The 25,690-nt window shown below is 41.1% G+C and overlaps 1 protein-coding gene across 1 annotated transcript in view; it reads right to left on the bottom strand.

Moving 5' to 3' along the window:
* ror2 (receptor tyrosine kinase-like orphan receptor 2) overlaps positions 1-17,397 on the bottom strand; it is a 66,604-nt gene extending 49,207 nt beyond the window's left edge. The window contains exon 1 of the mRNA XM_083929220.1: positions 17,038-17,397. Coding sequence (XP_083785346.1) covers positions 17,038-17,101 — 64 coding nt within the window. The 5' untranslated portion in view covers positions 17,102-17,397. The remainder of the gene's footprint in view (positions 1-17,037) is intronic.
* Positions 17,398-25,690: the final 8,293 nt, after the last annotated feature.

Here is a 25,690-nt window from a genome sequence, read left to right as displayed (position 1 = left end):
CAATGCCCTGTCCGCTGGACTGGGCTATCAGGGAAAAAGAGTCGAATGAGAACTTTGCAAACAAAATGAAAGCAGAAATCCTATATTAGTACTCTCCTAAGCCAGTTAAGAGTGTATTGGAAAGTCTGAATGTAATGTGTTGAAATGTGTCCTTTCAATCACACACCCTCGCTCCACTGTGAAAGAAGACACAGACGATGCCCTGAAACTATGAGCCCTCATAAAAAGCTAGGGCCCAGTGTATCTGATGGAAGCACCATGGGAAAAAAAAAACCAAACTGCCCTGAAGATACACACCATGCTCTCACAAAACAGGTCAAACAAAAGAAACACTTCATAAAATAACTACTGCCGCTACTTTGAGCATGAATTCATCAGTCTGATACACAAAAATATAAAACTTTAATCATTTCCTGGCCACAAGAAGGCCGAGAAACATGAAAACAAGCGTACAGAGTCAGAAAAGAAAAGAGTCTCCATCATATCCACATCTTATTAAGCTGTCATGGATAAACTCTTAAGTTAGCTCTGTTTTGGTCTCCACCAACTCCTGAGAAAAATATCTGGTTCTTTAGTAGCTAAATGCTCCACTCGGTTCACCAGCTATTCTCTAACTGTGTCTTTCTGCTTCTAGGCAGGTAGAGTATGGTGGGTAGGTTATATTGAAGCGTATTTTCTATAACAGCTTCTTGCTGCAGCTGAAAACCAGGCTTGTGGGAGTGAACATAAACATTACAGCTGTGCACTATAAGAAAAGGGGCTAAAAAGGTTCACAGAGCTGCAAAGTTGAGTGTTAATCCTGTAATGTACATCACAGAGTCATTTGTTTCAATGTTAAGGGGCATCTCCCTGTCACTGATATTTTGCGTCCATGTTAGTTATGGTTATTAAAGAGTAATTCCGGGGTAAATTCACCCCTGGGTTTTCAAATTTGACCATCAACAACCTAAGAGTTGCTAACAGCCGGACGTGGCTAACACTGATTAGCTCGGGGCAGTACGGTGAAGGCATATAAATGTCTTTTTTAACCTCTAATACTGTTCAAAATAACTGCAAACCTATGCAGCAGCATGAGAAGAGTCTCTACACAGGAAGCCCCAACAACGTAGTTAGTGAATGAATAGTTGCTACACAAAAGAAATTGTCTCAAAGGCTTATTTGATGAGTATATTTGCCAAAAAAGGTCCTAGGATGATTTTATGCCGGAATTTCACTTTAACTCTTAGGGCACCTAACTTTCTGTCTTCTCTGTTATTTCCCATGCTAAACCATGAACTCAAACTACAGTTATCTGAAATGTGAATCTATAAAAAAAAAAAGTTCAATTTTACCAAACATTCACCAAGAACTGGCTTTTCCCCAGCTATACTGAAAGCATAGAGATTGCAGCACCAAATTCCATACAGAAATGCAACAGTGGTGAAGTTCCTCTCAGACACAAACCATGTCCAGATGTGTGTTTGTCACACTGGCTCCATCACTCCTATCATCTAACACACAAGTTTACAGTCTTTCTCACACAATGACTGTATCATGGCACTTTCTGGATTGTCAGATGGTATCACTTGCCTGCAGTGGAATTTCCCCTTTACAGGCTCTGATGCCGTTTTCCCACCTTGCGAGCCCTCATCACAGAAGCAGCGTATACAGGGGTAACTCCATCCCCATGACTGAGTTAGAACAACAAAAGCTATCTCATAAAAAGGGAGGCACTTCCCCTCAAATATTTGGCCATTTGGAAGCTCAAAGACAAGACACTAAATGAGACAGGGAAGGTCGTGATGGGGGAAGAGCTGAGCCATTTGCATTTTATTGGCTATCTGATAAGCGTGTGCATACCAAGCTAGGTTTGTGGAAAACTAGGGTCAGCCCAGAAAAAGAAAGCTTTTGGATGCATGTAAAACAAAGCTCTAGTGTCAATTGTTTATCTTTTTTCAAACTAGCTCTTAGTCATTCTTTCCTTCACCCAAACAATCTCTGGGAAGAGCCAGGAATGTAGAGTTGAAAGTTACCACGCAGCAGAATATTACACAGATTTAGTTATGAACAAACTAGAAAACCATGCTCCCATTTTCTTCTGAACTCTTCCTCTTTGGCCCCCATCTCTGAGCTATGATTAACAAAGCATCTGCTGTAGGAGGAGGGACAGGCTATTAGTTTGACAACCCTGCTGTTAACATATTTCCACAGAGCCATGGCAGACTGTAAAGGCCAACCACTGAGAGCTTTCAGCATGTTTTACTCGTCCCTCTCAATGAACAGATATGCTTCAGTTTCAACAGATGAATCAATACAAAGTCAAAAAAGGTGACCCTTCTCTTGTTTTCTACACTACTTTAGTCCAATTTTGTTAGTGTTCTTACTGGTCCTACTGATGTGTGAAGCCAATAACAGTCTTTCAAAGCGCACACATATGTTTCATTTCACATATGCTGTGATCTTAAACAGTAATTAAGCATCCCCAGTTTCATTATTGCAAAAAAACTCCAGTGATAATAACGGGATAAGAACTGATGCACTCTATTTGTCCATTTAACAGATGATTTCGATTAAATTTGATGTTTTCCTGTTACTTTTGGTGTTGCCCACTTTCCTTTCATCTAAATCTTTAAGTATAATGTAAAGACTATAAAACATACTTGAAGATAGAGTCAAGGGAGTCCATTCTTCTGCTTGTGTTACTGCAAAATACAGCATTAGGCTGTGTGGCCTCTTATGGGGTGAAGAGTGTGTAATTATCAAGCAGCAACTTCCGGGGCTGAAGAATGAAGTCAACACTGAAGGGCCAAAGGCACTCAGCCCGCCTCAGGTCCCTCCACACAACCAAGAATGAAACAATGTATATCTTCCATGTACCCCCAACTGTATACCTGTATGTCTGTGTTTTTCTGAAATATGTATGTGCTGTGTTTTATGTGCCACACATGCCTGTCTGCAAGAAAAGCCTGTTTTGTGAAAAAGAATTTCCTTAAAGGGACAAATAATAAACTAACTAACTAACTAACTATATTTTTGCCCCTTTTTGGATTAGCTGTAAGTTAGGCAAAGTCAGGCAATGCCAAGCTGATCATATATATTTCACATATTCTTCCTCCTTGTCAAAACCTTGTGCCTTTAACACCTACAATGTAACTTGACTGCAGCGAGCTTGGTAGGATATTCGGGTGTGTTATGCTAGCAGGGGCTAATGTATCCGGTAACTTCTAGCCTGCAGCAGGGATGGGCAGCAAGCTACATAGTTATTTAGCTCACTTATTTCTATCACTACACCTCCAGATCTTTGTACTTTTCAAACTGGTATGGCTAAATTTTCAACCAAGCAAAGCGGCACACAGGGAGGTTTCAGACCGACACATTTTTACACCCAGCACCTACGTTGTGTAGGTAGCAAATGTACTACTGTGCATTGTTATCTTGAGGCAGCAGACAGAGATGAAGTCATTGATCAACACAGACCTGGTCTAATGTCAAAGGCACAGTTTTTTCCTGCTATTAACAGGGTGCATTCATCATAGTGAGATTTGTGATGCACACACTGCAGTTATATCCGTGGCTCCGGAAGTGTTTCCTCTGTCAAGTTTAGAACTACAGTTTTTAGTTTTGCTGTTTAAATGTCCCGTGATGCATGGAAACATTTACAATCACTGAAAGCAGCCTCTGATCACTCAGTTAATCACTGAAGAAAATACTCATACATCAATACTATAAATACTGCAAAAAGCAGCAGCCTACCTGTGGAAAACCATTCATTCAGGTGGGTGGCGGGTGGCTAATTTATGTGCACAGGTGGATTCGGATGGCATCAGAGTCACTCTGCATGTCATGCTTGTTACACATACAGGGTGCACAGTACTTTTTCTCCTCCTCCCCTCAGTTAAACAGGTTATCAGTGCATTTGCTCATATGCAGTCAAATGGAGTTGTAAATGCACTTAGATGCCATAGATCGTCTAAATAGAGCCCCTAGTCTTCAACTAAAGACTTTTTATTCCATCTTGCATTTTATTTTTGCTGTACAGAATAAGGTACTGCTGATTTCCCTTTAAATATCCTGTTATAGTAACATTTTCAAAATACTAATTCTAAATCCTACTTGAGTTTGTAAAGATTGAGCCACTGGCAGGTCTGGATGGATCACAGTGACTAAGAAAAATTATGAATGCTGGACTTTAAATGGAAATTTCTAATGTGGTATCAATACCGGAAAATACTGCATAAGAAAAAAAAATGGTTACCAGTATCAAAGGCTTTTTTCAAGACCAAGAATACTACCACCACTACATCCCCCTCATCTAACAACAGAGCAGCATTACTCTGCTCTCTTGCTCTGAACCCAAACTGTTTGGGGTGTTTGTTTTCACGGTAATCAACAAGTTGTTCAGCAACTGTTTTCTCAAGAACAAGTATATGTGCTTTTATATACAACACTGAGTGATTACCTGACTGCTACACATATGCAGGGGTGGGGGGTTGGGAGAGCTGGTGTTAGGTGAGCGTTACTTCAGTTATTACTTGTTGATCAAAGATAATTAAGAATACAGATTGTTGAAAGTAAACCTTGTATCTCCATATTTGGTGGTCAGCCTGGTTTGACTCTTTTTTACCTGACTTTAAAAAATTCAATAATAATTCAGGATCTGGGACAAATGTGCAGAAATGTACTTGTTTGGACTTAACCATGTTTCTATTAATTGAGTTAAGATGGAATGTGAGAGGGATCCAGAATCGAATCCAACCTACATAAATACAAACGCCCCTCTGAAGACAGTTACACAGGTGGAGAAGTATGCACCATTAAACCCCAGAACACATCCTGGGATAATCATGAACAGACTCTACAACACTGCCTGTGGCTCCACATATCTGCTAATCCAAGAGACGATGGCCTGGCACATGTTGGAATTCAGTGCAATTAAAAACATCCACAACCTCTGCCTCTTGTGGGAAACAGATAAATAATAGACTTTCTGTTTTCTACAGAAAAATCTTCTTGATTAATAACTTATTGATTGACAACATGCACAAAGTAAGACTCAAAAGGACTGGCAGCTTCACAAGTGCTTTTTCTGACCTTTGACCTCTGAGCGTGTCGAAGGGTTGGAAGAGGTGGGGCTCTCCCTCACTCAACAGACCATACAATTTATGTAATATAGTTCCAGAGGTGAGCCAGTCAACTTCCTAACCAAACAACGGATAAAACGTCCCCACACAGTGAAGGGAGTGTGATCTGTGACGTGTGTGTTTTGTCTGCTGCAGACGTGCTCTTCCTGCCCTTCTATCAAAGTCCAGCCAGAGTAATTCACGAAGACATGTTTACCCTCCTCAAGTCCCACACTCTATAAATTCACCCCATTTACCAGAATGAACTTTTTTAGTCATTGGGTACACGGGTGGAAAACCCACTCCAGACAGGAAGTAACAAATTCACCCATTTAAAAGTTCCTCCCTAAACAGCCAGGAGTTATAACTGCATCGAGAGAGCTCCAGTGACGGCCCACCGTCCCCCGCCAGTGAGTAGGCTATTATATGTCCAAAAGAAGTACTGGTAAGAGGCCCCCATCTGAGCCTGAAAGGAATGTTTTACTGCTCTCAGACATTTGAATTAGTGCATTTGCCTTTAGAGGGGGCTGTATCCTGACAAACTGAGCATAAGTGTAAAAAATGGGTAACGCTTGGATGAATGAGGAGGCTTTTTTGTAAATAAACAAGTTATGTTTACAATGTTACTCACCAAGACGCAATGTGTTTATCCTTTTCGGCCTAACAAAAGCACATTTCCCTCCTTATAAACCATTTTCAAAGCTGATTTTTGAGCTATTTGGAATCTTGCATTGTTTAAATTCATGTTTACTTGAGAGCAATCCTCGTCTTCTCCGTCTTTGTGGCTCTTGACGGCCTTTCTAACATTAACTGAGCTAATCCAAAAGTGGGCAAAGAGTCTCTTCTCCAGTCTCCTGTGACACCACCCACCCGTCACTTAACGCAGCCATGCGCTTGGGCTGCACGGAGAGATGCAGGAAACCATCAGAGGAGAGGAGAAAGGAGGAAACAGTTTTTTTACAGAGAGACGTTCTTTCCTCTGAAGCGTCACATGAAGGGACGTCTTTTTCTGATGACAGGAGCATCACAGTTGGATCAGCTGTCTTTTGATGAATTTGTGTGTGCACTAAGTGTCTGAAGTGTACTATAAAGGCACACAGTTCTGCAGAGCAGCCGTGTTTAATGTCTGTAGGTGAGTTTGTTACCTGTTTAACAAACACCTGCACATTTGCGTATTTATTATCTTGTGGGCATGAGTTCAATTACTTGTTCCCACACAATAAAAAAAATAGGCCTATCACTTTTGGGGACATTACACATCGTCTACACATACACAAACACAGACATGGCTCCATGAAGCATCAGAGGAACATGGGTTCTCCAGTCAGCCTGTGTCATATTGCCTTTCCTCCTACAGATCATTTACGGTCCTTGTGCACGCTCTCCGGTAAGCAGCATATGTTAACAGCGTGACTCTATGGATACTTTTTAAAAAGCAATCAAGAAGAGCACATCTATGATATTAATGCATGTTTTAGTTAAATGTAGCCTTTGATGTTATGTTAAAATCAATGATTATTTAAACAACTCAGCCCCACGTAAACTGTAAGTTTGTACGAAAAGCCAGTCATCTTTTTTAAAACACACAACTTTTGTTACAGCAGTTAGAGAGTGTGTCCAATCCACACAGAGCCCTGTCCATGGGAATGTCTTGCCTCGCTCTAATTAGTTCCAGATCCAGGAATATAATTAGTACCAGGCCAGAGACACACCAACATGCAGCAGTACACTTCCTGTCATTTCTCTCTGTGTTGTCACCTCACATAAACAACTACAGGAAAGGGTTAAAAGCTCCTCAGTGTTGCTGTGGTTTCCAGCTGATCATCGTGGTCAGATAAGCTGGAGTCAGTATTGCAGTTACAGCGTTTTTCTTCCAAAGTATTATTTGCTTTTATACTTAAATGAAGGGAAGCATTTAGCCTGCAGTACGGTATTATAGACCAGTTGTTCCCATTCCCTCGTCTTCCCTCGTCTATGCATATCAGATGCCTGTTGAGCACTATATAACTGAAATGAGATATTGCTCTGAGATTCTTTCTTGACAATTAAACCTGTCACATCTGCAAACATCCTTTATGAGTCTCTTATTTATGCTGAGCCACAACAAGCGACGGCCATTGTTTACAGTCCGATTAGCAACTTCATACGTAAGAATGGAGTTGGAGTTGAGAGACGACGTCTCTATAAACAGATATCTGCACGGGTGCAGATAAATAATAACAAAAAGCTAATGTTGGCTAAATTGTCATCAGACGATAGCCGATAGGGTCTTTCACTCTCCACACAGACCGTTTACCTGCATGCACCAAAGCACGACTGCTACAGATTCTACATTCCTACACAGATTCTTTATAGATTATGTCACTGTGGAGTCTTATTGGTACAGATCAAGAGATCATTTTAATGACAACTGTTATTTTTATATTGAAATTCTTTTTTAAAAGAACTATGTGATAAAACAACAAAAAACACTGGACGGCAGAAGGGTCATTTCAGACAACAGTTTGAGTTTAAAAAGTCCCTGTAGACGCCCACACGCTTTACCACTGGTTACTTAACTCACAAGGAAGGCTAAATGCTGTCACACCAATGTCTTACAGGAAACAGGAGGATTTTACGGTTGTGTTGTTGCAGCCTCATGACTCCGACAGTGGTCAAGGTGTCTGCAAGAGTACAGCAGCAGTCTACTGGTACGCTAACGTGCTGCATGCCACCACTAAGCTGCACTGTCAGCTGGGTACACTCCATTAGGTAGTGTTGTTGTTGTTTTTTTCTTTGGATTTGATGTGGTAGTAGACGGGTTGAAGAGAAAAACAATACGGAGAGAACAGTGGATCCTGCTTTTGACTTTGATGATCAAAACTGTACGCTCATTTAATCAATGTTCAATTTAGAATCAAAATCATGACACCCCTAATAATAATAATAATAATAATATAATAATGTGTTTATGTAATGGTATAAGGTAAAATGCTCATCAGTGAGGTTTCAGGTTCTAAGCTGCTGTAAGAAGATTCTTGAAACTTATTTTGAAGCAGGTTTTAGTCTCTATACCCTCCTCCCCCACAGACAACTTACATAAACTTTTGGCTCTCTGCATTCCCTCATTCAAAACGTGTCACTCGTACCACTTTTCAGAGAACACTGGGTAACAAGTACACACAACCTGTCTTTGACCCTTTCATGGATGACTGCCATGGGTAAACCCTTCTTTTTGCTGCTTAGTGTGCCTCTATGGCTCTATTCACATTAAAAGTGGTTGTAGCAGTGTTTACACTGGAGAATGGGGGTAGAAGCATGCATGCTGTCTCTACACAGGTACCAAAGTAAGGAAATCCTACACACAGAGGCTTTAAATGTACACCAGTGCTCTTTTTAAAACATATGTGTGGCAAGTGTTTCTGGGCTAGAGGCCATTGCAACCTGTAGTTGTGACTCACTGCGTTTACATGTAGTTTATAAACTAGATTATATTAGGGTTAAGGGCATACTCTGGATTCTCAAACACCATGTAAACACGGTACTAGTTAACAAACATAGCTAACCAAAGGTTTTCTCGCATGTAAAGGCTTTGCCTGGATTATTATTGGGTCTTGTGTCTGCGCATGCTCCGTGGGTTAGAACTCCCCCTCCCCACTCCGCTGCAGTGGCTTTTGACCCGTATAGAATAAATCAGGAAGCAACCGCACCAAAAACAACATAAAACCAACAATAATAGAGTTACCTTTGAACCGAAGGAGGACTTCGCCGTGGTAATAAAACCTGTTTTCAGCCGTTTGTGATTTTGACAAAGGTGAACTAGAAAATAAAGTTGTATTCAGGTCAGCTGAATGTTGGCGGAGCGCCACCTACTGTACTGGAGGAAGAGTTAATCCGTCATTTTCCCATTCAACCCCTGCTCATGTATATGAGGGAAACTTCAATAATCCGATTATTCCCTTAACCGGGGAAAGAACATTTTCGGGTTACTGATGAGCATGGAGACACACTGACAATGGTCACTTAGTAAGCATATCGTCTTTGTGGGAACACACAGTTTCAGTTGTTAATCTAAAAAAAACGTTTTTATGCATCTGGAGGGTTCTAGTTTTGTCATCAGTCAGTCTGGAAATGTCAAAACTACCGTAGTGTCTGGATCTGCCTGTGTGTTGTGGTACAGCTCTGTGTATATCAACACAATAGCACCTCAACCTCCCTCAAGCTGTTCCACACTCCTTTAAATGCTTGTCACCACTCAGCAATTAGCTGCAACTAAGAACAAAGCCACCACTGTAGCAGTCTGAATGACTAGGCAGTAGCACTGATGGAAGGAAGTTGGCTATGAAACCCTGTGATGAGGCTGATGAAAAGGTCGTATTAAAACTGCAGCAGGTGACATATACTGTAATAAATCTAAGACTTCTGTTGGGAGGAAGTGGCAGTACATGTGATACACAGTTTATTATACACGCAAAAGATAAATGGATCACTGTATTTATCCCCATGCTGAGGGGCCGTTCTGTTCGCAATATAAGGTGTGCTGATGTTGCCTGCAAGGAATTTAACAAAAGGTATTGAGTGTATTTTTTGCCGAAACACTTCAAACACATCTTCAACCTGGCAGCAGATCAATCAGCACAGTTTTCTGAGTTATGGCGCTGAATAATGGACAAAAACATTACGATGTCACAGTTAGGTGACCGTTGACCTTTTGGATATAAAATGTCACCACTGCATCATTTTATCTTGTTAGACATTTGTGTGAAAAATTTTGTCATAATTAGCGTAGGAATTCTTGTGGCCAGTGAAACATTTTGTGAGGTCATTGTAACCTTTGACCTCCAAAATCTAAAGAGGTCCTCCTTGACTCTAAGTGGACATTTGTGTCCAATTTGAAGAAATTTCCTCAAAGCATTCTTTACGGATCACCTTCACAATAGTTAGCAAACATTAGCTAACATTAAAGATTGAATATGGAGAATGAGCAGAACACCGCCATCTAGTGTCTAAAGATTGTTGTTGCAACAAAACAAAAAATAATTCCACCACTTAGGCTGCAAGGTTGGTCAGACCCGGCCTAGTAGCTACAGGAGACCAGAGTCTGTTTGAGCCTGTTTGAACCCGTCCCCTCTGGAAAATAACACCATAAAAACAAGTATTAGAGGAGTTTGACTGACAGTTAGCATTAGCCGTTAGCATTAGCCGTTCCAGCTAAGTAAAGATGAAGGTGATGTTAGCGATCAAGGAGAAACGTAGCCATGTGGGCGTGCCTTTGAATGGCGTTTCTCTCCTTTCTCTCAGTCCATGGAGTGAATGCTCGGCCTATCGTGACTCTGGTTGTTGCCCGTCTCCGCTCACTCAGCTGCTGGGACAAATAACGCCCCCTTCCCTGAGGCTCTGAAGCAGCTGCAGGATTGGCAAACTCCATTTCACCCAGTGCCAGCCTACAGTAGCTGCACCCAACAACAGACAACCCTGGCAACCAGCAACGCCCAACGCTATTGGCTGCTACTATGGAAACAGAACGGGACAGAAAGTCATTGTCAAATCCCTTAAAAAATTTTAAATATTAATTCAGACTAAATGTATTTTTTTTATAGAAAAACACTACTTTCATTCTGTACCCCTTAAAATGCCCCATGGTTGAATTGTTTTAAAAAAAATATATATATATAGCTCTTAATAAAGATTCTTCATATTCAAACTTTAACCACCAGGAGCTACTGCTACTGCAGGCTGTAGCAATACAACCCACAAGTGCACTGAATGAAATGAAATGTGTTTTATTGACGTGAGGCGGTGAACAGTCTGCCTCTGTCACCACTGGTTCTTTTATGTTGGTGTGGTGTGTCTGGGCTCTGAAGTTACGTCGTCTTCCAACATGTCACTCTGACTTCATGCCCAAATATGGGACATACTGTAGACGGCTCCAACTCAACCTTCATACTGTTGGTCCATCGTAAAGTTATAGGAATACCCAGGCCCCAGAACACTTTCCTCACATTTCCACATAATCTGGATTAATGGACTGACCTCTGGCTAACTGCTCTGGCGTGTCCGGTGCTGCTACGCACTGTTACACTTCACAGCTGCACGGAAGGAGGGAAACACTGACAGGGTGTAATACAGTAGATGGCGTGGGCAATGAAACTTTGGGAAAGGCTTGTAGTGTGTCTGCCATGCAACAGTTAACCATCTCTCCTTATGTTTGTGAGTCACATTAGTACCTGGCCTGTAGCTAAATAACAAAGCCATTAGTTCATGCAACACATCACACCGCAGACAGGTTTCACGCAGCAGTGGCAGATGTATGTATTAAGCTGAGTCTAGTTTGATTGGTGGGGCACGTGATTACAACAGCCTGAATACATTACTTCCCCCAACTAGAGAATGAGAGTGTGCATTAATCACTCTGACCTGAAGTTTTATGTCTGCTTTCAGAAATAGTTCCAGGAAAAAATCATATTAGCAACACTCAGGAAATAATGTGGTGGGGATGGTTTTACGTAGGGTGAAGCAGCACGTTGTTAGGAGAACTGTTATCATAACACTGCAGTCAGCAAAGTAACAGCTAAAATCAGTGGTTGGAGCGGTTTCCCCATGTACAGAGGCTGAAGGTCCTTGAGGCAGTTGCAGCGGGTTCGACTCCGACCTGCAGCCCTTTGCTGCATGTTTCCCCCTCTCCGTCTCGCCCTGTTTCCTGTGTGTCCTTTATAATAAAGACTTGAAAAACTGTCAAAAAAAAATCATCTTTACAATCTCTGAATACAGCAAAATATGTGTAATATTATTATATAAATAATGAAGTCACACTTCACCAAACAAACATTAGAACTTATCTATTTACAACTATTTATACACTATACTACTTCCTTGCTTTTTATACTTGCTTATATAATCAATACTTATATAGACTGCTAGGCTATAATAAGTTATCTGTGAATATCAACAGAGAATAACATTAATGTTCTTTGAAACTGAAAAATCAATCCAACTTAACTTTAGCTTGTTATATCTACCTTTACCTCTTCTGGAGACGCTGCTGAATAGAGAGGGGAGAGCGACAGGAGAAGTTTTAGAAGTGTCTATATTTTTCAAAGCATCATATTAAAGTTAGAAATTTCAGTATTGTCACAATACTAGTCCAAGTACATATAAAGGTAAAGTGTTTAAAACTGTTGAGCTGAAGCTGGAAGAAACGAAGTAGGCAGGCTCATTTGGACTTTATTTTCTGACCCGCTCACCTGACCGGTAGAGAGGTTTGGACATACTTTCAAAATAATATAGAGATATATATCCATGTCTATATATAGGGAGATACACTGTATAGTATAACTGTTTAACAGATAGTATTAATCGGTCAAAAATGGTGAACTATTAAACGGTTTATCATTGACATCCCATGGATAAAGTAATTGTTGAAATGATTCACACTTTCAAACACTCCCCTCAAAGGCATTTATGGTGTTGCACTCGGTTATATTGGGTACAAAACAAGACCAAAGACTTTTTTTTTACCGTAGTTACAGTTCTTGAACAACTGCTTATGTTTCAAGACAACATTGAGTATTTGGTTTGTTTACTCCCTGCGCAGTGATATGCAGCTGGGCTGTTTGTGTTAAATGTGATCACAGGGATGATAGAGCTCTTAAACACACCCACAGCAAAGAAAAGGCCCTCTGGCCCCATTTCCACCAGCAGCAGCTCTGCCTTTCTACTCTAACCCCAACATGGTGAGTCATAAGGCTGTGGCTACTCATTAGCAATACGCTTCCACCTCATTCACAGCTGCTGCCGGGGCTCTCTGCTATTTCTGGTTCATCTTCCATACAATGCTTTCACATGATTTTAGTTATAAACTTGTTATTCAGATCCCTCTTGCAGATTTCTCTAAAAATACTTTCAATGCAGACCACTCAACTGGCATGTTGAATCAATCTGTATCGTTCTCTTTTCCACCACCGTCTTCTGTTTCCTTCCTGCACAAGCTAGGACAACAGGCTGACACCACCAGTTCAAAGCAAACAAAGACAAACACATTCTCAGTATGGACTCCTATAGTATGCGACAACAGATAAAGAATGGTCATAGTAATGCCAAAATGGTGGGCAGGAAGACACTAATAAGTACACACAGACTAGTTGTCTCCACTCATGCAGTCGCAGCTCATACGCCCCAATATCTACACTGACTGCAACATATTGACTTTCCATTTTCTTTACCATTTGAAATGGCTAAAATCTTATTTTATTGTAGCGCTGCGTGTAACGCTGCGTGTAGCGCATTCATTGGCTCATCCTCTATTTGCCCCACTTGCTCTCTCTTTATGAGACCCTAAAAGAGACAAGACTCAGCTAGCTGGTCGAGCGCCCTGTGGGCCCTCCGCCACCAGAGGACATCACCAAAGCAGCAGGCAGCTCCGGAGACAGACCTTTTGTGTCACGGTGGGCTGTTGGCCAGCAACAGAGCTGGGTCTAACCTGTGTTTTTCTTTTTGAGTAGTGCTGTAACACTATCCCCACATATCACAGTGGCATTCTTCAGCCGCCTGTTCCACTAGTACACTGTATATAAGATGGACAGCTCCTAAAAGTAAAACCACAGCATCTGAACCGCCCCCTGGTGGCTGGAACCAGTATAGGTCATAAACCCCGCCCACTCCACGTCAGTGGAAGAGTACACCTCAAATACATTTTCCCAATGATGATTTGTCATCTGAGGTCGGTTTTATCTCGCTGATGTTTGTTCACGTGTTAATTTTTCGGATACGTTTGATTCTAGCTATAGTTATATTAGTTGATTGACGCTATAAAGACGGAGTGAAATGTCATGATTGACAGCTGTGATTGACTCACGATTGGTTGGGCGGGTGGACAGGACTTTGATAAAGTGGCTCCACTATGTGATCATCACTACTGCGCAGACTCTGGCTCCAATATTACAAGATGGCTGTGCCCTTAACCAGGATATCCTAGTTACATGTTTGTTTACTGCCCAAGCTTCCAGGCAGCCATTAGTTACCATTTATTTCACTACACTGTGAAAACTAACTTGTTGAAACAGTAAACGCAGCTATGGATGACCTAACTTAAGTGTGTTTACATCTTAAAGTGAAATTCCGGTGTAAAATCATCCAAGGGTCTTTTTTGGCAAATTCGATCATCAAATAAGCCATCGAGACAATTTTTTCATTTAAACTATTAACGGAGAAATCTCGGCGAGAGAGAGTGACCGGCTGTTAGATAACAGTGATAAGCTCGGGGCAGTACAGTGAAGACATTCAAATGTCTTTTTTAACCACTAATGCTGCTGAAAATAACAGCAAACCTCTGCAGCAGCATTAGAAGAGTCCTCACACAGAAAACAAAGCACCAACAACGTAGTTAGTAAACCCAGAGTTTATTAAAAGAGTGTTTTAAAGACTTACCTACTGGCCCCTGTACCAGCTCCTCTCATAGTAAAGTCCATTCAAGTGGATTACCAAAGTCAATACCAAAGGAAGAAGCCCATTGGTGCTTTGTTTTCTTAATAGTGTATGTTTCCAAATATCAGAAAACATCACTAGACCATACTGTTCAGCCCTGAGACTGTCAGGTGAATATACACTGGGATCATGGGGGCAGATCCCGGGAAACACACACAGGCTTTAAAAAAGGGCTTCATATTTTCATATTCATCCATATCTGTTAATCATCCATAAAGTAGTCCCCTACACTGGGAGGAAAGGGAGATGGAGAGAAGAACTGGGGCTGAGGAGACTTTACATGAAGACCCTTAAAATGATGATTTACTAATATAACAGTTCAGTAAAATGATGATTTACTAATATAACAGTTCAAATGATGATTTACTAATATAACAGTTAAAATGATGATTTACTAATATAACAGTTAAAATGATGATTTACTAATATAACAGTTCAAATGAGGATTTACTAATATAACAGTTAAAATGATGATTTACTAATATAACAGTTAAAATGATGATTTACTAATATAACAGTTCAGTAAAATGATGATTTACTAATATAACAGTTAAAATGATGATTTACTAATATAACAGTTCAGTAAAATGATGATTTACTAATATAACAGTTAAAATGATGATTTACTAATATAACAGTTAAATAAATGATGATTTACTAATATAACAGTTAAAATGATGATTTACTAATATTACAGATAAAATGATGATTTACTAATATAACAGTTAAAATGATGATTTACTAATATAACAGTTAAAATGATGATTTACTAATATAACAGTTCAGTAAATGATGATTTACTAATATAACAGTTAAAATTATGATTTACTAATATAACAGTTAAAATGATGATTTACTAATATAGCAGTTAAAATTATGATTTACTAATATAACAGTTAAAATGATGATTTACTAATATAACAGTTAAAATGATGATTTACTAATATAACAGTTAAAATGATGATTTACTAATATAACAAATAAAATGATGATTTACTAATGTAACAGTTAAAATGATGATTTACAAATGTAACAGTTAAAATGATGATTTACTAATACAACAGTTGAGTAAAAAGTGTTGGCTGTTAAGGACAAATAAATAAGAAAGGTAAGAACAGTAAATGATTCCATGTTCAGTACTTTTTTAAATGATATGGTGAGCCTCTGTGAAGTGATTTATGGTGACATGGTATGAGTTAAATACCCCCCCCCCCCCCCCCCCACCGCCATCCTGACATCAGATCTGCACCGATAATGGTAATAACTACGTTTCCAAATAGCAGAAAACATCAAGTGGGGTGCACAGGATGATGGACTGGTTGTCTGGTGTATAAATATCAAATAAGACACCACATAAGACAAGAACTGCCTTTTCCTCTGTGCCTTTTCAAACACAGAGCCTCTTCACAAATGCTGCCTGCAGAGCCAATAAGGAGGAAGGTGCTAATCAGTGAGCGACCCACCTCCCACCCCCCAAGACCCTTTCACTTCATACCAAATGGTAAGTCCTCAAAGCCAGAGCTGGAACAGGAAATCTGCAGCGCCCTCGCCCCCCGCAGGGGGAGTAAATGAATTAGCATGACTGACAAAGAAGCGAGATCACCTCGAGCTATGCGTTCAATTAACATGACAACGACACAGTGGCCCTTTGAGTCTGACACAAGCTCCTTTCTGTGAAGACCAGGGAACACAAGTCAACAAGCTGAAAGAGGACAAAGAGTGTTTAAGTGATCACACAAACCCGCTCCCCCACCCCCACCCCCAAAACTCCAAACTACCACACCGTCTGCGACACGGGCACATGAACGTGAAGGAGTCCTTTTAAAGTGCAGACAGGACCGAGCCCCGTGTTCTTAAATAAGGGGCCCATGTTTCAGGAGGGTGATACAGAGCTCTGCCGTGTGTAGGCAGCTGTGCAGGGTGCCGTGCATCCGTGAAAAGCAACCATGAGCCTTTTTTTGCAGATGGGATGTGAAACCTCCAGCTCCAAACGGGCCAATTAATGTGTTACAACTCAGACTACAAGAGGAGAAAGTCCAGAGAAAAGCTCCATCTATTCTGCCCTACCAAACCTTAGTGCAGTGACTGAAAGAACAAACAAAAAAGTTAGTTTATTGTCCCAACAAGTGAATATTTGGCACACTGTTTATGGATGATGGTCTACTAGTGAGCCATTTAGTAATCAGTATCCAAATCAATCCTAACCTCCATACTTCCAGGCCTAAAGTTGTGCATAAATCCTGTTATTAGTGATTTGGTAGTTGCTGCACTGAGGCTCCGTAGGGCAGTACTGTGTGAGAGCACCTCGGCGCGTAAAGGCAGCGGGCATGCCACGGGCTCTTTCCCAGTCTCACAGCGGAATGTGAAGGACACTGATGCACTAAGTTCACCGTGGATCCCCTCTCTGTGTTGGGCAATGCGCCCCTGCTCTGTTCGAGCTCGTCTTTAAGAAGCTTGCAGTGTGAAAGAGACTTACCGTCACATCTCAGAGCTGGAAAGAAGAAAAGCATCCAGAGCAAACTCTCCAGGAAGGTGTTCATAGCGCCACTGTTCACTCACTGCGGAGCGCAGGGAAATACCGGAGAGGAAAAGTGTGCAGATAACTGCCTCCGGTGTTCGGACCGGGCTTCTGCTGGACCCAAGTGCTTCTTGTTGTTGTTTCCAGAGTCAGCAGCCGGGTCCGGGGAGAAAGCGCACTTTCCAGGTCGCGGAGGAGTCAGACATGAAGGAGCGGGAAAGATGCGTGTTCAGAGCGGGGGACGGCACCGCGTTCATCCCGTGGGCACTCCGGCAGAGACGCTTCCTCACTGTCGGTCCCACAGTGGCCTCTGTCCTCGCGCTGAAACCAAGAGAGCTGGGGAACTGGAGCGGGCGCACGCGCGTCGGCTACGCACACGGGAACGTGTAAGTGGAGGGCCCCATCTAGAGACAGAAGCGAGGCCTACCGCACACACTCTCTGTCACACCGGGGGAGAAGGTCCGAGCTCAGCGTGAACAGACACTCCTGATGACGGTGTTCTAAAATGGAGCATACTTGAAGCCACACTAATCATCGGTATACTTCCAGTGGGTTCATGATCAGTTCACTTAAAGCATGCTATTTTGGAACAAGTCACTTTGTATTAAATAGATTTTAATTGTAGTTAAATTGTAAAAAGTTCAACTTGAGTGTATTGAGTGTACTCTATATTTTGATTGTAATTAAAGTGTAAAAAAGTTCAACTTGAGTGTATTTAGTGTACTTGTTTGTGCTAAAGTGGAAGAACTTACTTTGTATTAAATATATTTTGATTGTAATTAACTTGTAAAAAGTTCAACTTGAGTGTATTTAGTGTACTTGTTTGTGCTAAAGTGGAAGAACTTCACGCGTAATCCGTAAGATTTGCATATTTAATTGCCCTTTAAGTTAATATCTGTCAAATAGTGAGCTGCAAAGGTGATGGATCATGTGAGCTACTGATGAAAGCACTTGCTTTACTTTGCTGAGTATTCTAATATCCCTGAGCAACATGTAAAGCTGCTTATGGTTGGTCTGTCGGCCCACGTCTCACCTATGGTTATGCTGTGTTCACCTGGAATCGGAAATTCCAACATCTGAGTCAGGCTTGTAATAAGGGTAGTATATAGTAATAATAATAACAACAATAATAGGAACATGTGTGGACTGAAAGTGAAGAGGTGAACCTGTTTTAATAAAGTTCACAAAAGAGCCAAATTAATGAATACAATAGTCAACACATAGTGACAGTGAACGTGACAAGATGGAGGCTCTGATAGAACAGACTCACCTGCAGTTACATCTTACTGCCACAGAGGCTGCTAGAAACAACGTAGCTCAATTCTTATGGAGTACAACTTTAAAGTATAGTATGCATAAAGGGCATATGGCTTTATATGTACTAATATATGCTTAATTAGTCAAATTAAAGTGTTCTTTGTTTGTATTATAAGTACATTAAACAATATTTATTAGTGTCTTAAAATATATAAGCTTTATTCATTTAGAATACTTACTGTGCTAATAATACGCCTAATTATGCTTTTGGCTGATTCCAATTACTAAAAAAGCATACTTTGCAGTTAATAGTCAATATCCTTTATCATTACTTTGCTAAATTACTGAAAGTTACTTTCTATTTTGCAAATGTATTACCAGTATACTCAGGGCTTAACATTAACACCCGCCACATGGGGGTGAATTCCAGCTGGGGTGGGTAACAATGTTGCTCCTACTCACCACTTTGGCTGGTTGAATTTAATTGTAGTCTTCTCCGGTAGAGAGTGTTTAACGTATGATTTCGGGGGGGAAAAGGGGGGTTTGTTAGTGATTTTTTTAAAACAAACTTCAAATGTGAAACTGTAAAAGAACACAAAGTTTCAGTAACTCTTCTAATATACGGGGGAAAATGTCATGATGGTCTAATGTTTTAGATGCACCTGTACGTGATTGCTGCTTAGATATCCTGTCTATAGAGTCATTACCAAGGCTTTCAATTCAACATATTTAAATGTTTGATGGATTATATGTGTTTGAATTGCATTAGACTTCAGTGTTTATTATTGTTAAAGATAAATTATGTTGTTAATAAATGTTGTAATTAAACAGAGTTTTTTTCAGTAAAGTTATCTTTGTGGGTGTGTAGAGCACTCCACCATGATCTGGGACCAGATCCAGAAGGCCAAGCAGGAGAAGACCGACCTGCATGTCATCTGGCTTGACCTCGCCAATGCGTATGGGTCAGTCCCACACCAGCTGATCAACTATGCCATGGAATTCTTTCACATGCCCACCTACGTCAAGAACTTGATAGCACAGTATTTCAATAACCTACAGATGTGCTTTTCCCTACATAACTTCACCACTGGCTGGCAGCGTCTCAAAGTAGGAACCGCGATGGGGTGTGCCATTTCTCCAACACTGTTTGTAGCAGCCTTTGAGATAATCCTCATTGGGGCAAGGCAAATGGTTGGGGGAATCAAACTGCCATCTGGTCAGAGGCTTCCCCCACTGAGGAGCTACATAGATGATGTCACTAGCCTCCTTCGGACAGCAGCATGCACATCAAGACTGCTGAAAAGGATGGACAAATTGATGTCATGGGCTAGAATGAAGGTCAAGCCCTCCAAGTCTCGGAGCTTATCACTCAGAAGAGGAGTCAGGAACGACAACACCATCTTCGTCGTTGGAGGGGAAAAAATCCCACTCCTATCAGAGCAACCCATCAAAAGCTTGGGGAGGCAGTATACTGCAGATCTATCTGAAAAAAAGATGGGAACATCAGTCATGAAGCAGCTCTCTGATGGCCTGGCAAGGAGTGATCAAATCTAACTCCCTGGGAAGTACAAGGTTTGGTGCTACCAGTTTACACTCTACAGGAGGGTAATGTGGCCCCTGAAAATGATCGAGATCCCCTCATCAACTGCAAGCAAGATGGACGGAAAATCAACTTGTTCATCCGAAAGTGGTTGGGACTGCCACGGTGCCTTTCCGAAACCGGTTTCTTTGGAAAGAACATGCTGCAGCTGCCACTGCGATCTATACGATTGGGCTACATGCAAGAGAAGACCAGGTTGGTACTCGAGCTGAGGGAGTCCACAGACGAGTCTGTAAGAAAGCAAATGCCAAGGTTCCAACTGGCCGCAAGTGGAACGCCCAAACCGAGGTCCACAAAGCTGTGGGTCGGCTTCAGCACCGGGGGATCATGGGCAGAGTGCAGGCAGGAAGAGCAGGGCTAGGATGGGGAGAGGTGCCACGCTTTTGGTCCAAGGCCAACCGCAAAGAGAGGAAGGAGATGGTGGTAGCAGAGGTGACAAGGACAGAGGAAGGGCGATACAAGATCAAGGCTGTGTCACAGGGTCGACAAGGAAGTTGGACAACCTGGTAGGGAATTGCGAACCGGAACATCAGTTGGTCAGAAGTGTGGAAGATCCCACAGGCAAGACTCAGCTTCCTCATTCGCTCAACGTACGACACGCTTCCCTGCCCTCGGAACCTTCACCAGTGGTAGAGCAAAATTCCTGTGCATTCTGCAATGCCCCCAACGCAAGCCTCCAGCACATCTTGTCAGGTTGCAAGATCGCTCTCTCACAGGGGCGCTACAGATGGCGCCACGACCAGGTCCTCAGAAAGCTAGCTGAAGTGCTAGAGGAGTGTCGACAGAGTAGCAAGCAACCACCATCAGCAGAGGACCCTACCATCTTTGTCTTGGAAGGAGGAGTAAGGAGAAGCCCCAGGCCAAGACAAACAGCAAGGCCCTTCTCCCTCTGCCAGGAGTGGAACATGAGGGTTGACCTGGACAGGCAGCTCAAATTCCCCACAGAGATAACCACCACATCCCTCCGGCCAGACATAGTTGTGTGGTCAACCAAGGCAAGATCTGTGCACCTCATCGAGCTCACAGTACCACTGGAGGAGGGGATGAGGCCGCGGTACACAGAGCTTGCTGATGAGTGTCGGGAAGCTGGCTGGAAGACTGCCATCTACCCAGTGGAGGTCGGATGTCGAGGCTTCTTGGGCTTGTCGACCATGCGCCTCTTGAGGGAAGCAGGAGTAACTGGAAGGAAGTTAAGGAGAGCGACAAAGGATCTGGCAGAGGAGGCCGAGAAAGGGAGCTTTTGGCTCTGGCTAAGGAGGAAGGATCAGTGTTGGGGGAAGAACATCTAACCCCAGATAACAGCCACAGGGGAGAACAGCCATCAGCTGCAGGGGGTGACAGGGAGACGTCCCTGTCACTGCTCCGCCACCAGGACACGTTCCAGGATCAAAGGGGCGAAACGTCAAAGAATGGTGGTTCCTGGCTGATGACCCTGCAGCTGATGACCCTGTGGCTAAACCCATGGGCACTGGAGGAGGTGCAACAGGCAGCAATGCCCAGCAGGTGGTAACATCTCCCTGTGCAGTTACTCTCTTTAATTAATCTTCTACATCCTTGCACAATTTCTTTATGAAGAAGCTGCCCTTTAAATAGGGTATTGCTTTTCTTAATATACAACATACATATACAAATTCGTGGCTAGTAACTTTTGAAAACCACTAGCCAAAAAAGTTAAGCCCTGAGTATACTAAAGGCTAAAAGACTTGTGGGACTATATGTCCAGGTGAAAAAATATACTTGTAAATGTAACATATCCTAAGTGTGGTTGGCAATACTTCAGTGTATTACCTGCAAATGCAACTGGAGAAGCCTGTACAAAAGTAAATGCAAGTACACTTCTTGTTTGTGCTTAATCTCCTATATTAAATACATACTTTAAAAGTGTAGAATATAATTTAAAATAGATGTCATTAAGTTCGACTTCAGTGTAGGCAACGAAAAAAAAGTATTCCAATTCTGCAATATTTAAAGTGGTATTTCAGTGTATCCTCAAAGCAATTTCAGTCAAGAAAGTATTTCAGTGTACTTTTCAAAAGTGTATTGTATTTTTAGTTTAAAAAAAATTGGAAATCTAAAGGACTGATTTTAATTTAGTTCGATTCAGTTTTATTAACAGTGCCAAATAATAACAAGTTATCCCAAGACACTTTACATATGGAGTAGGTATAGACCACAATCTATGACTTATTTATGACTTACAGAGACCCAACAATTCCCCCATGAGCAGCAAAAAGTAACACTAGCTTTAATAATAATAATAATAATAATATCTACGTACAGTATTTATCCAGCAATCTTGCGTAAACAGTGGCAACAAACACCTTCATCTTAACAGGCGAGAGTGAGAGAGATGCACAGCAAAAACATAATTAACATTAACAACTATGATAATAAGATGAATATGACTAATCATAGTTTTGGCAATGAATATACTAGAATGATATGAATAGCAGAACTAATAGCAGTAATGCTAATAGAAATATGACTAATAATAATAATCTTCCTGAGTATATTAGAATTATATAAATAGTAGAAATAATAGCAGCAGTAATATAAATCATAATAATAATAATAGCATGTAATGTAGCCTATATTTATTTTTGTCATTTCTAATACATTATAATATGCTTTATTAAAGGGAAATTTGATTTCACTTTATTAAAAAATTATTAAAGTATTGGCTATTTACAGAAAGTGCTCTTTAATATATAAGTAGCCTTTATGTATGTCAGTGTTCTTTTAAAATGTATACTAAATTACAAATACTTATAGCGGTAAGTTAAGGAACAGTACATTTAGCTTCAAGTCCTTTGCAATACACTGTTAGAATTCTAGAAAAATAGTTATGACTATGTGTGTTTACAGTACAACACACTTTTGATATCATACCATTGCTTCAAATGTTCCCAAATCATGAGTGTGGCTGGTGTACTTCAGTGCACTTAAATTGTGTAAAGAAGTAATGCCAATTTAAAAATACTATTTATACTACAAGTGGTAGTGCTCAGCTGTTTACTATTGTTCCATGTTGAAATGAGTATACATATTTGTGACTACTATCTTTGGAATTGTATTATAGTTACTATATTTTCATAATCAGTACAATACACAATTCTCTCTCGAGATGTGGTAGACACTGTATGAATATTAAGCATGTATTAGCCTAATGAAAGACAAGGAAAATGACACGTAATAACAGCCAGATTCTAACCAGGGACGCTGCAATCCCATGGTTGGAAACACCTGGACACCCACAAACAAACAAAATTGTATTAATTCAGCAGGCTGTTCAATTAGTTCTAAATTTGTCTCAATGGTGCTGTACAGTAGCAGAGCTGTATAGCTTCTCACAGTTAATTATTATGAAATGAACCTGATGACTTGAATATTACCAGATGTTATGTAGAACAACCATATGTTTTAACAACATACTGATGAAGATGAATGTTGTCACCAGAGCCTTTTTATCTCAGTATAGGACAAGAGTGACAATATTGATCCTTGCAACACTGTTAGATAACCTCTATGTCAAGAATCAGTCCTGTCAGTACCTTCCTCGCTACCTTTTTGTGTGAGTTTGTCTCCCTCTGTCTGTGTTTCCCTGCATGTGTGTGTCTCTCTTGTTTTCTGTCGTCTAGGTCCGGTAGGCGTTTCCCCCAAGCTGCCGCCTGTTACACCTGGTAGACTAATAATACCCTGAGCTGACAGGCATGCAGCGCTGGACCATTGTATTGCTTCATTGGTAAACTATTCCCCCCCGATTGGCATTCCTTTTCTCGTTGTGGTTATCACGCTCCCCGTTGTTAAGTATATTCTAATCGTGTTTGTTTTCCGTTTTCTCCGTAGTTTCCCATGTTCCTGATTCCTCGTCCGTCTCCCTGATTTCCGTCGTCTCCTCTTTCTTGTTTTTCCCTCGACCGTTTCGTCATTTGTATTACCTGTTTACCCTGTAGTGTTTTGCATTTTGTTTGTTAGTATTATTAAACTTTTGTCTGTACTTTTACTCCGTGTCCGTGTCTGCATGGGGTCCACCCTTTTTTTGTGTGTTAGCTCTGTACTGTTCATGACACTCTGTCTTCCAAAAAATAGGATGAAATATTTTTACAACCTATATGAGGTAGAGAAAAAAATGAATCTATAAATGAATTCATTTGGAATATAAGTCAAATTTCTCAGTCTCTCAGCCACCGGGGTCAGGGTCAGTGTGTTGTGCATGTCTTACCGCTGTTTCTACCTCCCAGGTGAGGGCGGCCACAACGCAGGAAGGGGGTAAGATGTGGTCCGAACCAGTCTCCTCCTCTTCATCTGGTCCAAACTGTCAGGACAGGGCATCCGGTTTGATGTTCTTGCTGCTTGGAATATAGGTTTGCTCTCTTTAGTTTGCAGAGGAAGTAGAGGCGCCGATGGGACTTCTTGGCCAGTGATGCAGTTCTGGTTGTCCAGGAGAGGTCCTCACTGAGGTGCACCCCCAGGAATGTAGTGCTGCTCACTCCATTGATGATATGTGGGGATTAAGGGTATGGTCTCTCTGGAAGTAAATAACAACCGCCGTGGTCTTTCCCATGTTCAGAAAGAGGTTCTCCCTGTTGGCTGACCTCCTTCCTGTAGTGGGTCTCAGACCCACAGTTGTAAGGTTGCTGCTGAAGGATGGAGCACAGCCATGAGTCAGCAGCGTGAAGAGCAGGGGGCTGAGCACACTTGCTGATATCCCTTAATAAAAAGAACTCGATTCTCTGGAACTATTGGTATACTTCTATTAAACTAAAAAATAAGAAATCATATTTTCAGTTTACTCTACTAGTTGTATCTACTTGTGTATGAAGTACTGATGTATACTAAAGTTCACTTGGCTTAAACTGACAAGTATACAGTCTTAAGTATACTTGGCTTATCTTTTCCTCAAGACATAGTTAAGAAAAGTACACCTATAAGTTAACTTGTAGTTTACCTTAAAGTATACTTTCATAAACTAAAAAGTGAGTTAGAAGTATATTACTAGTAAACTAAGGGTATACCTGAAGTTCACTTGTAGAAGCTACGGAAGCCCTGAAATGCAAGGTGAAACTTTTTTTGGGGCATTGTTGGCCAAAACCTTAATTTATCTCTTACGTAGGAGAAACTTTGAGGCGTCATTAGGCTGTTTTCAGCGCGAGACAGCCGTGCCTGAGACAAGATACAAAGGGAAGTGAAAGTGAAGAAACGTGTCTGTGGAAAGACTTGGATAATGTGTTATTTGGCTCCAGAGGAGCTTTGTCAAGACTGAGAAAATAACCCCGATGTGTGGTAACAATTTTAGGAAACAGATTTACCACAAGGGGCTAATGAAAATATGCTTTAGGTTGCATTATGGAAAATGTAGGCTTCAGTATTTTTGGACTAAAACTAGAAAGGAAGCCTGAGCTGCTTTGAGTTTGACCAAATTTTCTTTTTATCTGGACCTTGTAAATCCTCCTTTATGGAAGTGCAATACTCAAATGCCACAGTGACCCTTAAAGTATCTCTTTGTGTTTCTAGAAATGTGAATTTTATATTGGAGACATAATACTATTATAGAATTTATCAAACTGTAATTAGCATTAGAGCAGAGACCAATGGGGACTTCAGCAGCACATTTGGTGACCAAGTATAAAATAAGGAAAACCAAGGATATGTCTGCTTCTTAATTTGTATCCGCTTGAACTCTATACTCAGGTCATAATTGTGGAAATACCACTGTTAAAAAACCCTGTTTGGTTTGTGGTCTTGCCAAAATAT

The sequence above is a fragment of the Echiichthys vipera genome (genome assembly GCF_963691815.1).
Source record: "Echiichthys vipera genome assembly, chromosome: 16".
Taxonomy (NCBI): Eukaryota; Metazoa; Chordata; class Actinopteri; order Perciformes; family Trachinidae; genus Echiichthys; species Echiichthys vipera.
Note: the sequence above shows the minus strand (reverse complement) of the source record. Positions and strands in the feature narration are given on the sequence as shown.